The 15,000-nt window shown below is 43.7% G+C and overlaps 1 protein-coding gene across 1 annotated transcript in view; it reads left to right on the top strand.

Annotated features, from left to right (window-relative positions):
* The window catches only part of grm6a (glutamate receptor, metabotropic 6a), a gene marked incomplete at its 5' end in the record, with an annotated part of 45,098 nt that overhangs the window by 7,255 nt on the left and 22,843 nt on the right, over positions 1 to 15,000 (top strand). Inside the window, 4 exons of the mRNA XM_078253835.1 lie at positions 1,918 to 2,053; positions 3,864 to 4,018; positions 4,436 to 4,576; positions 8,119 to 8,319. Of these exons, the coding sequence (XP_078109961.1) occupies positions 1,918 to 2,053; positions 3,864 to 4,018; positions 4,436 to 4,576; positions 8,119 to 8,319 (633 nt within the window). The remainder of the gene's footprint in view (positions 1 to 1,917; positions 2,054 to 3,863; positions 4,019 to 4,435; positions 4,577 to 8,118; positions 8,320 to 15,000) is intronic.

The raw sequence follows: 15,000 nt of genomic DNA, 5'->3' as shown, positions 1-15,000 counted from the left end.
TTTTATTTAACGCTGAGAAACAACAATCTGTATGTGACCATCACCGATACGTGACGGTTAAGTTAAGGCGGCAAAAAGTGAAGGTTAAGTTTAATATAGCGTTCTTTTTAACACTGTGAAACAGCGACCGTTATGTGACGGTTACGTTTAATATGCTGAGCTTTTTAACGCTGTAGAACAGAGACCGGTACTTGACTGTGACAGTTACGTTTAGCCACCGAAACTACTTGGTCAACATTAGAAAAAGGTTTGTTTTTGATTTATTTATTTCATTTCATTTCATTTATTAAAAGGTGCTCTTAGCGACGTTGGGTTCGAAGTATTTTTAAACAAAACGAGACGCACTAACCCCCCAACCCCCACCCCCCAAATCCTTCTCGTTGGTTATTGGCTGGAACTATGTTTGTTATGTTTGGTGGTGCAGGTTGGCGCAGTTTGTTTCTGTTGCTGTTTGTGGAGCCTGGGCTGTCTACAGAGACCGTGTTTTTTTTACAGTGTGTTCAGGGGACAGACAGCTAGCAGATAGTGAGAAGATGTTTTTTTACAGTGTGTTCAGGGGACAGACAGCTAGCAGATAGTGAGGAGATGTTTTTTTACAGTGTGTTCAGGGGACAGGCAGCTAGCAGATAGTGAGGAGATGTTTTTTTACAGTGTGTTCAGGGGACAGGCAGCTAGTAGATAGTGAGGAGATGTTTTTTACAGTGTGTTCAGGGGACAGGCAGCTAGCAGATAGTGAGGAGATGTTTTTTACAGTGTGTTCAGGGGACAGGCAGCTAGCAGATAGTGAGGAGATGTTTTTTTACAGTGTGTTCAGGGGACAGGCAGCTAGCAGATAGTGAGGAGATGTTTTTTACAGTGTGTTCAGGGGACAGGCAGCTAGTAGATAGTGAGGAGATGTTTTTTTTTACAGTGTGTTCAGGGGACAGGCAGCTAGTAGATAGTGAGGAGATGTTTTTTTACAGTGTGTTCAGGGGACAGGCAGCTAGTAGATAGTGAGGAGATGTTTTTTTACAGTGTGTTCAGGGGACAGGCAGCTAGTAGATAGTGAGGAGATGTTTTTTTACAGTGTGTTCAGGGGACAGGCAGCTAGCAGATAGTGAGGAGATGTTTTTTTACAGTGTGTTCAGGGGACAGGCAGCTAGCAGATAGTGAGGAGATGTTTTTTACAGTGTGTTCAGGGGACAGGCAGCTAGCAGATAGTGAGATGTTTTTTACAGTGTGTTCAGGGGACAGGCAGCTAGCAGATAGTGAGATGTTTTTTACAGTGTGTTCAGGGGACAGGCAGCTAGCAGATAGTGAGATGTTTTTTTACAGTGTGTTCAGGGGACAGGCAGCTAGCAGATAGTGAGGAGATGTTTTTTTACAGTGTTTTCAGGGGACAGGCAGCTAGCAGATAGTGAGGAGATGTTTTTTTACAGTGTGTTCAGGGGACAGGCAGCTAGTAGATAGTGAGGAGATGTTTTTTACAGTGTGTTCAGGGGACAGGCAGCTAGCAGATAGTGAGATGTTTTTTACAGTGTGTTCAGGGGACAGGCAGCTAGTAGATAGTGAGATGTTTTTTACAGTGTGTTCAGGGGACAGGCAGCTAGCAGATAGTGAGATGTTTTTTTACAGTGTGTTCAGGGGACAGGCAGCTAGCAGATAGTGAGGAGATGTTTTCTGTATGTGACAAAAAATGTTTTAGCCTAAAAAATGCATGACATCGCTTAGAGCTCATCCCCTCTTGGCGGTGTGCAATCGCTCGTAGTATATCTGGACAATTCTTTGTGTTCCTTCGTGATCTGCCAGAGCACGCTCGCGCTACGGCACGCTCACTCTCTGTCGGTCTGTCTCTCTGTCTGTCTCACAGTAAACCTGTCTGTCTCTCTGTCAGGCTGACTGTTAGATGTAATATAAACCTGTCTGTCTCTCTGTCAGGCGGGGTGTGTATTGCTCAGTCGGTGAAGATTCCCCGTGAGCCAACAGCCGGAGAGTTTGACAAAATCATCAACCGTCTTATGGAGACGAGTAACGCCAGAGGAGTGATCATCTTCGCCAACGAGGATGACATCAAGTAAAAACACAAACAATGTCAACCAGAGATCTTCAACAGGGGGTCCTTATGTCTGAAAATATACATTAACATGAATCCAACATATTATTCACAAGGATGATTTGGCCTATCCATGAAATAAAAACATTTAATTTACACAACATTGATGAAGGGCTAGTCGCTTTGCCAGACCCTCCTCCAAAGCGCGCTGGATAAGTGGCGTATGTATGACACGCCAATTTGTATGCCATTATTGGCGTGTTATGAAGACTCATACTCGCTTTTTAGCGTGTTTATCAACGCCGTTTGGCCTCCATTGAGTTACATCACCTTGCGATTGCGTGTGAATTTATGCAGTAGGGAGTAGCATGAAAGGGAGGTTGGCTGGGGTGGCAGATGAGTAAAACACAGGACTTTCACACTGAAGAGCGGGGTTTGTGTCTCGCGTGTGGCGTTTCCTTATGCCAACCCCATTCTTCTTTTCCTAAACCCAACCTGGTTTCCTTTTCCTAATCGTGCCACGTGGCGTGTATGTTTACGCTGTGATGTTGCAGACTGCTGTCCGCTGTATACAGCGTAGACATACATGCGGATAGCTCATAATGCGTACAGATAACACGCCACTTGGCTTAAGAAAGTTGCTGTGTATGTTTACGCGAAGTCATGATACCATGTTGCTGGAGGAGGGTCTGGCTACTCCACATAGCATTCGGGGATGGGAGTGAAATGTGCTCTGGTTTATTGGCATTTCTTTAAACCAATCACAGTCGTCTTGGGCGGAGCTAAGCTCGGGACGGCGCCACGGTGCCTCTGCAAAATAGTCTCAGGAAGGAACTTATTTTGGTGGACCATGTGTACGTTCAAAAGTAGTTTTAGTCGTGCAACAGAGAACTCAGATTGGACAGATAGTCTAGCTAGCTGTCTGGATTTACCCTGCAGAGATCTGAGGAGCAGTTAACCATAGTCCTCACAAATCCACCAGAGGTTAGAACGCCAACACAAAGAAAGAGGAAGGGGACGCACATCCGGCAATCCCAGAAATGGAATGTCAAGGATATCAACTAATGAGAGGCTTACTATGTAAGGTAGCCATCCACAGATACAGTTAAGCTTAAGGGTTCACTGTGACTTCCACTTGTTTAACATCAAAACATGATGTACATGAATATCTATACATCCCTTTTCATCCATCTGACCCAGTTTAATATGCAACTACATTGTATGAAGTAGGGGGCTTCAATACTTTTTAGGCACCGACCAAATTACCTCCAAAGTATTGAGTATCGAAAAATGCCTCGTCATTCAATACCCATTTCAATACTTTTAGGAGTAAATCTCATCAGCGTCAGTGACCCAATCAGCATGCCGCACGCTTCTACCAAGATCTAATAATGTTTGTGATTGGCTGCTTAATGTTACATGTCGTAGAGACACGCAGGAAAAAAACTCTACGTTACACAGAGACGGGGCTCACGTTGTAGGAGCTGAAACATAAATAAAAAGATTTGTAGAGCGGGCGCCCATATATAGAGGTTTACTCCTCGACGCAGCGGGCCCGGGTTCAACTCCGACCTGCGGCCCTTTGCTGCACGTCACAAATTGTAAAAAAAAAAGTATCGTTTAGGAACCGGTATCAAAGATTTTGGAACGATACCCAGCCCTAGTAGGGGGGTGTTGCTCCATCTCTCTTTCAGCTAAGGGGTCTTGGTCTGAAAACATTGAAGGCCCCTGATATAAACGAAGCGAGCACATATCAGCACCTCAGCTCTGACAATCATCACATGCTTTCTAACCAGTTTTCTGTTTGACTGCTGTGCTTCCTTCCTGGTAGGCGTGTCCTCGAGGCAGCGAAGCGTGCTAACCTGACGGGTCATTTCCTGTTTGTGGGGTCGGACAGCTGGGGAGCAAAGAGTTCAGCAATCACAGAGCTGGAGGACGTCGCCGAGGGCGCCGTGACCATCCTGCCCAAACGGGTTTCAATAGAGGGTAAAAATAAACAAAAACATCACGGACTTACAGAGACTGAAACTGACTGAGTGTGTTTAACTGTGTGTGTGTGTGTGTGTGTCTCTCTGTGTGTGTGTGTGTTTGTGTGTGTATGTGTGTGTGTGTGTGTGTGTGTGTGTGTGTGTGTGTGTGTGTGTGTGTATGTGTGTGTGTGTGTGTGTGTGTGTGTATGTGTGTGTGTGTATGCATGTGTGTGTGTGTGTGTGTGTGTGTGTGTGTGTGTGTGTATGTGTGTGTGTGTGTGTGTGTGTGTGTGTGTGTGTGTGTGTGTGTGTGTGTGTGTGTGTGTGTGTGTGTGTATGCGTGTGTGTGTGTGTATGCGTGTGTGTGTGTGTGTATGCGTGTGTGTGTGTGTATGCGTGTGTGTGTGTGTGTGCATATATGTCTGTTGTACAGGCTTCGATCAGTACTTCGTGTCTCGTTCTCTGGAGAACAATCGCAGGAACATCTGGTTTAACGAGTTCTGGGAAGACGACTTCAGATGTAAACTGACCCGACCTGGAATCAAACTGGACCCCGACAAGAAGAAATGTACAGGTACGCACACGAGGTCTGGGTGGTGGTCAGGGCTTTCAATTAACTTTTTTGATCACCAACCAACCATGTCTAGTATATTTTACCAGCCAATCAGATTTTCCTCAACCCTGTTGTGCCACTGAATACATTTAAACATCCAAGTTTCTTTAAATATTTTTTTATTTGGGTCGATGGCAGATATACTGTACAATAAAATGTTAAAAATACAAACATTTACTTTCAAAACAATCATGTTATAACAGTACCTTAAAGGTGAACGGAAGATAAAGATCATGTATGAAATATAATCTTCAGAGCTCTTCATTGTTCCCTGTGTCTGCAGCTTTCCTCTTTTGCTGTTCTGGTCTCCTAACTCCTGAAAAATATGTTCACTTTTGTTTTTAACCTAACTAACCTTCATCAGAGTCCGAGATGTGAGAAGATGTAACTCTACATCGAAACGTTAGTCACTGTTTTGCACCTTAAGTAATAAAACCATCAAGTAAGAAGACATCTGTGTTGCACCGGCTATCTTTTGTTACTTTATACCGTTTTTGTCCCGCCTTGGTTGCACCGGATTGTTGTGGTCTGCAGAAGCGCAGAGAACTTTCTCTCTTTCTTAACCCTACTACAACTCATTCTCACTCCCATCTCGTAAAATACGGACACTTGGTCAGGTGCCTTTGTCGTTGTTATTGACGCTAAAAGTCTCCTTTAGCGTCATGTAACGCGCTTTAACTAAACGCGCTTGGTCGGGGCTATTGGCGTCACTTTTGACGCAGTTATGTTAAGGAAAAGCTCATTGGTGGGCTTACGTTTCCGTGACACGCGGGAATAACGGGACGGTTAAGGACACACGAGACCCAATCCCCGGTCTCCTGGGTGAAAGTCCTGTGTTTGTCCAATCCTCCACCCCAACCAACCTCACTACGTGGAATTTTTCCCTGACATAGTAGGCTACTCGCTAAACCCTGTGTAGCTGACAGCCACTGTCCAAACGTACGTATTTTACGAGTTTCGGAGTGAGAACGGGTTGTTACTGCTTACTTTCAGCTCCTCTGGATTGTTCCGCTCCGTTCTGTTAATCTTCTCTGTTTCAGCTTAGCTCGTAATCAATATCACACACGTAGCCAATGGTTGAATGACACGTGACGACATGGTGTTGCCAGATAAAGGTTATGTTTCAAAGCAAATCACCCACACGAAACCTAATCTGGCAAAACTGACCCGTCGCATCATTTCTGTAGCCTGCAAATTCAAACAGATGCAGTGTATCATCTGTACCTGCGTTTGGCGGGTTGGCGGCAAGGTTATTATAGTTTTTTTATTTCGTTTTGACTTTTTGTTTTCAAATTCAGTTTAGTTTTTAAAGCGGGTTTGCTAGTTTAGTTTATTTTTTGAAAATGCTTAGTTTTAGTTTTTATTAGTTTTAGTCTTTTTTGTAATACGGGTTATTTGTCGGGGGATTCAAAAAGATCAGAAAAAGTATTATGTAATAATAACTCAACAAAAACATCATACAGTTTTAGAAATATGTATTCACAATGTATTGAACAATAACACCAGTACATAACATGCAGCCTACATATGGTCATTAATATGTAAACAGTCAGACGCTGCAGTATGTGCAACATGTGTAAGTGACGTGTTCCAGGAAAAAAAACCTAAGTAACCAACAGACTAAAGAAGACATCAACAGGTGTTTTCAACTTTGGTTCGAGTAAAGTGGCGAACGTTTTGAAGTCAGTGGAGTCACACAGTTGTGTAGACATCCCATAATAATCCACATATTAACCCCCGCTTCCTCCCGCTTCTGGTGTTCCTGCATATGTACTAACCAGCAGCTATCCAGTCGCTGGTGAAAGCCCTCCTGTAGTGTTCTCTGTCCTGCTGCCTGGCCCTGTACCCATACATCCGTGCCCTGTACCCATACATCCGTGCCCTGTACCCATACATCCACGCCCTGTACCCATACCCTGTACCCATACATCCACGCCCTGTACCCATACATCCATGCCCTGTACCCATACATCCATGCCCTGTACCCATACATCCATGCCCTGTACCCATACATCCATGCCCTGTACCCATACATCCATGCCCTGTACCCATACATCCATGCCCTGTACCCATACATCCATGCCCTGTACCCATACATCCATGCCCTGTACCCATACATCCATGCCCTGTACCCATACATCCATGCCCTGTACCCATACATCCATGCCCTGTACCCATACATCCATGCCCTGTACCCATACATCCATGCCCTGTACCCATACATCCATGCCCTGTACCGAGGTTAGCTTCTGTTTCAGGGAAAGGGGGCTTTGCGTTCTCCTTTACCTTGTTAAGGTAAGCTAGGTTAGCCTCCTAGCTTGTGTGTGCTTCTCAAACATACTTTCACATTCGTGGGATTTTTCCCGGTAATAAATTGACAACATATTTTACCACCTTCCACTGTGAGGCGCTTTATCTGACACAGTCATAATCAAATAGGATCGCCGCTTTCTTCCGACTTTCGGTACCGCCATGATGCCAGGCTAGAGACACGGAGCCACGGACACGTTGTGTTCAATTTGACGTGAAATGTCAGAATTTCTGGGTTCCCAGTCGGAAACTATACATGTCTACGGGAAATGTCGTGGTTGGAGAGATATAACGTTATTTGCTCTATGAAAGATCGACAAAGACGAAAACTAAGGACATTTACTCGATAATTTTATTTTAGTTAGTTTTGCAAACAGACATTACAGTTTTAGTTATCGTTTTATTGTAATGCCTCGTTTTTATTTCAGTTAAGGACAATGTTTTTTCCCACCTACTTTTCGTTATTTCGTTCGTTTTCGTTAACGATTATAACCTTGGTTGGCGGGTGTTAATTTGAAGCACCTACTCTGAAAGCCACGCCCACCAGAGGGAAATAATCGGTGCCAAAATGTGCAACTAACGACTGAAACGCTAACAAAGTGTCTGTAGCTAGCTAAAAACATCAGATTTAAGTGTGTCAAAGGATTATTTTTGCACCCTTTGTCTACCAGAGAGGACAAGTTAGCTGTTAGTAAGCTAACGTTAGCTATGTGTTAGCAAGCTAAGGCAGTTTCAAATATAATACTGTAGCTTTCTGATTTATCCACATTCCACTATAACACAAGCGGCATCCTGCCAAATGCTTTAGCTTAAAGATATATAGTCTGCCTAAAACTGACATTTGGATATTTGACTTGGTAACAAAATGCTTGCTGCTTATGTAACTTTGGGCCTAACGTTAGCTTAGTGTCTTCCTGTTCTTCCTGCTGATGCCTCACGTCTGTTTCCACTTTTGTCTTCATAAAAGCTCAGTTTTTCGGTTCGACGGCTTATAAAATCTTAGTTCTGGGTTCTTTACATTGTTGTTAGTGAATATCACCACACAGCAGCTTTTAGGCATTTTTCTGTTTGCTAGCAGACGGGATTGACGAGGAGGAAATCTTCACCCAATACAAGTCAATGTAGCGCGGAGAGTTGATTTCCCCTCCTGTGTGGGCGGGACTTAAATAAGCTCCGTCTCTATGTCCCTGCAGGTGAGGAGAGGATTGGCCGGGACTCGTCCTACGAGCAGGAGGGGAAGGTTCAGTTTGTGATCGACGCAGTTTACGCCGTTGCTTATGCTCTACACAACATGCACCTGGATCTGTGTCCCGGCAACTCCGGAGTCTGCAGCAACATGGACCCCGTGGAGGGACGCTTGCTGCTGGACTACATCAGAGCCGTCAAATTCAACGGTAAGAAAAAACAGAACATAGAAATCTACGTCAGAGCAACATGGGAGCTGCAGTGCCTCGAATCCTACAACCTTTGAATAGGGAATTCCAGTTTCTCCCCTCTGGACGGAGGCTAATAGTCCCTGGTTGTAGAACTACAAGATTTAAAAACTGTTTTTGTTTTGTTGTTGTTAAACAAACTGTAGAATTACTCGCACACAACGCACAAGCGCCTTGGTCATGTACTGTTTTATCCATGTTCTACTGTCTGTTTTATATGTTTAAATGTTTTGTGTGTTGCATGTGTATGTGGTGGTCTACAAAGTTTTAAGGATGTCCTGCCTCTTAGACTGTAAACCTAGTTTACCTATAGGTACCAAAAAAGTAACCTGAACCTGATTATGATTTCCCATAATGCAACTCGATAGCAGCTTTCAGGGCAGTTTGCCGGTGAGTGTAAGCAGGGTTAGGGTTACTACACGGTGTGGAGTGATACCAATTAGCAGGGCCACACGGAATGGGATTTTTTTGACACACCAAACTCACAACACCATTAGCCCATCATACACGTCTCTCCCACAGCACAAAGCTTCTTAGGAGCCCTCCAGAAAGTTCAGATACTTTCCCCATTTTCTAATCTGGACATCCAATCTGGCAAACCGTTTATATGACAGCTTTCCAAACGCCGCCACTCTAGCCATCTCACAGGCCCAATCCTGGATTGACGGCAACCCTAATGTGATTTGATTAATTTCCAAAATGTACAGTGTCGTTCCAGCGAGGTAATCTTACTTGTGAACTTCAGGCGAAGTGATGAACCATTGTTCAGTTCTTCCCTATACACAGTTCACTTTGAGCTGAGCATGTTTTCTCAATGCAGTTCACTTCGCAAGGAACTACTAGGCGATCGGTACGCACCCCAAGACCAATCTCGAGTAATACAACACTGGGACTCTGGTCCTAAAGGTGAAGCTCTGGATTCAAGATCCAGTCCTCAGCGCTGGTCTTGGTCTCTGGGTGGTAGTCTATATCGACGACGATCCAGTTAGGAGATTGCTCCAGTGTTGCCGGAAGATACACCGGATGTCCCTCATTTTCGGCCGGATGTCCGTCCCCTTCCTCTCTTTGTGTTGGCGTTCTAACCTCTGGTGGATTTGTGAGGACTATGGTTTACCTGCTCCTTAGCCCCGCCTACGATGATTGTGATTGGTTTAAATTAGGGCTGTCAAAATAACACGTTAATTTCAATTAATTAATCTGACAAAAAATAACGTAGATTAATCCATTCCATATTGAACTTTGACCCGGAGCCGTTCTAGCACCATTGGACTGTAAAATGAAGGAGGGAGACGAGAATGTTCTGCCTGGATCATTAATTGGAACATTTACTTATAAAAATCTTCTTCCTGAATAGGGTTGGGTACCGAAATACGGCACAAGTGCCTTCACAACCGGTACCTACCAGACCGAATAGCAACGCGGATTTCGGTGCCTCATTCTGGTGCCACTGATATGTCTGCGCTTCTCTCTGATGCTCTGAAACAGACGTTACAGGAAACACAAACACCGCTGCATGTGACGCTAGTTAACACTATACTCAACAGCAGCTAACGTTAGCCTACCGCTAGCTAGTTAACACTATACTCAACAGCAGCTAACGTTAGCCTACCGCTAGCTAGTTAACACTATACTCAACAGCAGCTAACGTTAGCCTACCGCTAGCTAGTAGCTGGATTAAACACGGTTAAAATGCTGACAGCTAACGCTAAACGGTGTAAAGTGTGACTGTGTTTTACTGTAGAGGATTCAACACCGGGATGTAACAATCTGCAGCTGCCGTCGGAGAAACAACACAGACGGTGCATTCAATGAAACTGGTAAACTACAGCCTCGTGGTGCATTTGAAGTTATTGTAAATGTCCTTTTACCATCTGGTTGTTGTTTTTCTCATTCAACAGCAATTTACTAGTGAAATAAGTTATTGTTATTGTTATACATTATTATTAAATCATTTCATTTTGACCATATGGCCTTAGCAATAAACAAGCTGTTCTTTAATGTCACCAACTGTTGTTTAGTACCCTTCTTTTTTTAATTTTTTTTTTTACTTTCTTAAAAAGTATCGGTTCAGGCACCGTTAATTATGTATGCGATTAATTTAGATTAATTAATCACAGAGTATGTCATTAATTAGATTCATTTTTTTAAGCGATTGACAGCCCTAATTTAAATAAATGCCAATAAACCAAAGTACCTTTTTTCTCCTATCCCATAATGCTGTGTGGACTAGCCAGACCTTCCTACGCAGCGCTGTGGAGGAAGGTCTGGCAATGCGGGACTACTGGGTGGTGACTGAAAGCACGACACGGTGGATCCAAGCAGCCAAAAAGAGTTTCCTCTGCAGGGTCTCAGCCGTAAAGAGCTCAGATATCCAGAAGGACGAGGAGAGTCACTGCTCCTTCATGGAGAAAGAAGGAGTCAGCTGAGGTGGATCTAATCAGGATCTTCCTGGGAGATTCTCTGTAGAGATTTTCAGAAGGCACAACAAACTGCAGCAGCTTCATTCAGTTAGACATCAAATCCATATTTTATAAAGACGAGAAGCTGCAGCAGCTGGAAGACCGAGAGGATTTTAATCTGTAAAAGCCAGGGCTGTATTTGGCATGAAACCTGTCTGTCTGACCACCTGTCTCTCTCTCTCTCTCTCTCTACGAATCCTCATCTTCTCTGTCATCTGAATATTTTATCAGTTCAGTAGAAGTGGATTCTTCTGGATGGAGTTTGGCTTTAAATGAACTCCATGTTTGGTTCAAAGGGATCAAACAGAAACCAACCGGGACAGGAGCTGTGTTTCCAGTCACGCATTTTTATGCACATTTTGAAGTATCGCATTAGAAAAAATGATGGAAACGACAATTTGATAAAACATCCTCAATTCTCAATCCTCAAAAACATGTTTTTTGCCTTTGGGGGAAAAAGTTGATACTAAATGGGCTATGGAAACGACAAGACGTGGGACAAAATATGGATATAGGAATGTATTCAATTCAGTTTATTTATGAAAGGGGACAGTGCAAATTAATAAATGATTTTTTCATCTGTCATATCGTTGTCCTTCATGTGATACGAGAATCGATACGCTGGCGTCAAATATGGATATTTTATTGACTAAAATAAGGCACTCTGAATAGATGTCCCTGCTCCCAGCGTCGCTGCTTCGTGGCTCCCTGTGGTGGTGCTCAACACATGAAAGAGGGAAACTTGAACAGAAGTTAACGAGGCAAAGAGGACGAGGGATGGCGGACAGCAGTTTGAGGAAAATAACAAGATGCTCCAACCACATTTAAAGTGCTCATATTATGCTCATTTTCAGCTTCATAATTGTACTTAGATGTTATATAATAATAGGTTTAATGGTTTCATTTTCAGAAAACACCATATTTTTGTTGTACTGCACATTGCTGCAGCTCCTCTTTTCACCTTGTGTGTTGAGCTCTCTGTTTTAGCTACAGAGTGAGACCTCTCACTTCTGTTCCATCTTTGTTGGGAGTCGCACATGAGCAGTAGCTAGGTAAGGACTACTAGCCAGTCAGAAGCAGAGTATGAGGGTGAGCCCTGACAGTAGCTAGGTAAGGACTACTAGCCAGTCAGAAGCAGAGTATGAGGGCGTGCCGTGACAGTACCTAGGTAAGGACTACTAGCCAGTCAGAAGCAGCGTATGAGGGCGTGCCCTGACAGTAGCTAGGTAAGGACTACTAGCCAGTCAGGAGCAGAGTATGAGGGCGTGCCCTGACAGTAGCTAGGTAAGGACTACTAGCTGGTCAGAAGCAGAGTATGAGGGCGTGCCCTGACAGTACCTAGGTAAGGACTACTAGCCAGTCAGAAGCAGAGTATGAGGGCGTGCCCTGACAGTACCTAGGTAAGGACTACTAGCCAGTCAGAAGCAGAGTATGAGGGCGTGCCCTGACAGTAGCTAGGTAAGGACTACTAGCCAGTCAGAAGCAGAGTATGAGGGCGTGCCCTGACAGTAGCTAGGTAAGGACTACTAGCCAGTCAGAAGCAGAGTATGAGGGCGTGCCGTGACAGTACCTAGGTAAGGACTACTAGCCAGTCAGAAGCAGAGTATGAGGGTGAGCCCTGACAGTAGCTAGGTAAGGACTACTAGCCAGTCAGAAGCAGAGTATGAGGGCGTGCCCTGACAGTACCTAGGTAAGGACTACTAGCCAGTCAGAAGCAGCGTATGAGGGCGTGCCCTGACAGTAGCTAGGTAAGGACTACTAGCCAGTCAGAAGCAGAGTATGAGGGCGTGCCCTGACAGTAGCTAGGTAAGGACTACTAGCCAGTCAGAAGCAGAGTATGAGGGCGTGCCCTGACAGTACCTAGGTAAGGACTACTAGCCAGTCAGAAGCAGCGTATGAGGGCGTGCCCTGACAGTAGCTAGGTAAGGACTACTAGCCAGTCAGGAGCAGAGTATGAGGGTGCCATGCTAGCAGCTAGGCGAACATTATAACGTGTGTTCCAAAGTGACCACGTTTGTCTCTGAGGTAAAAGCTGGACTACAATAGAGCTGTTTGGAGCGGTTTGTGAACAGTGTTTTCTGTTGGAGATGGTAAGTCCCTTTGGGGGGGACTTTGCACTTTTTCACTTTGTAAACCTATAACATATAAACGATGCTCTCATTCTGGAGGAAGGTGTTGGACCTGGCAAGCCAGATCACTGGCGAGGAAGTGCCCCTTAGCCCTAAATTATGCTTATTAAATCTCTACCCGGACAGCTTTATAACCTCTGACAAAGTTAGATCTCTACTGAATATTTGTTTTTTAGAAGCCAAACGATGCATTACCTGCTCATGGAAATCAGACACACCTTGTGGCACAGCGCAACGGTTGAGGGGAATGACTTTTTACTTCGCTTGAGAAAAGATACACGTAGTATCACAATAGTTACACAACACAACTTCCTTGAGAATATCAATATGGCTGTGGATGGTTGGAGTGATAACTAGCTGGACTGAGCTTTTTTTTTTTGTCCAAATAAGATAAGATACTCCTAATTAGGGTTGGTTACCGTTTGGATTTTTACGATTACGATGCCGAACCGGTACTTTTAAAAACTGAAAAATTACATCAAAGATGTAATATGGTTACTAGAGATCACGTGCAGTGAATGGTTAATGTGCTTTTACGTCCGTTTAAAAGTAGCCTACATTTACGGTAGCTAGCTAACTGTCAGGGTTGTAGGCTTGGACCCAAATGCAGGAAGGCGAGGAGAGTGCAGCAGTTTAAAATTATAGTAATTTAATAAGAACACAAAGAGACTTACAAATGTAAGCAGGGCAGGTGAGCAGAACCAAAAACACAGGAACACGGAAAGAAACGAGGAAAAATCCAGGAGAACAAAAAGCACAGCGGACTGACGACGAGTAACGAAAGACATGTGACAATCCACCAACAACAGACGCAGAAAGCACAGGGACTAAATACACAGGGTAATGAGGAAACAAGGGACAGGTGACACTAGGGCTGGGGAACAGGTGAAACACATCAGACAATCACAAGGGCGGAAAAACCAAAAGACAGGAAGTAAATCATACAAGAGTAGGGAGAAAAGACAGACTTCAAATTAAAACAGGAAATGGGAAAACCAACAGAAAACATGAAACCAACTAAACAAAGAAACTTGACACAGGGACTAGACGTGACACTAACGGTAGACTACAGAGAAAGTGTGATATTTTTTACATCCGTTGCGTAGGAACATGTTCCATAGTGTAATCAGGTTTCGGTACCCAACCCTACTCCTAATGCCTGTAGTGTGCCATCCGTACTATACAGCAGGGGTCTTCAATGTTTTTAAAGCCAAGGATAGAGCAGGGACCCCCTACTACATATATTGTATAAAATTAAGTTGCATAATAAACTGGGCATACAGTAACATGTAGGGCAGCCTAAAGCCTTTATACATACATTTTTTGCATATAATACTACGCTATTAAAATAGCCTAATAGGTGTTGGCATGATTTTATAAATCATGTTTTAATGTTAAACATACATGTGGCACAACTGTATCTGTGGATGGTCTTCGTGACTATACCTATAGGCCAGTAATCCTATCATCAGATGGGGAGTTATAATTGCTACTAATATGTTAACAATACAACACATCACAACACAACAATTAACAATAATTTGGAGGCCCCCCTGCATTGACTGTGAGGACTCCCTGGGGGTCCAGGACCCCCTGTTGAAGATCCCTGCTATACGGTGTTGAGATAAACAACTGTTGACTTTAAAACTGCACAAGTTATGTACAAAGTAAATAATCAACAGCTATCAAACACTATCCAAAGGTTGTTTCAAATGAGAGAGAGCAAGCATAACTTAAGAGGAACGTTTGTATTTCAAAAGAAACTTATAAGAACAAATGCTAAATATCACTGCATTACAACCAAAGGAGTTAATGTATGGAACAGCTGCAGTGATGAGATGAAATCAGCTCTTCACTGCAGCAATTTTAAGAGACTATTTAAAATGAATATATTGAATGGATACGAAAAGGTCTCGAGGTGATCGTATTGGATACTGACTGTATGGTTCCCAAACCTATTAACTAAGTCTAGTATAGATGTGTTGTTATTTGATTTACTATAGATAAATGGAAAGGAAGAAGATAGATGGAAAAGAAAGAAGAATGTGTGTGTG

This window comes from Sander vitreus, chromosome 7, assembly GCF_031162955.1.
Source record: "Sander vitreus isolate 19-12246 chromosome 7, sanVit1, whole genome shotgun sequence".
Classification (NCBI taxonomy): Eukaryota; Metazoa; Chordata; class Actinopteri; order Perciformes; family Percidae; genus Sander; species Sander vitreus.
Note: the sequence above shows the minus strand (reverse complement) of the source record. Positions and strands in the feature narration are given on the sequence as shown.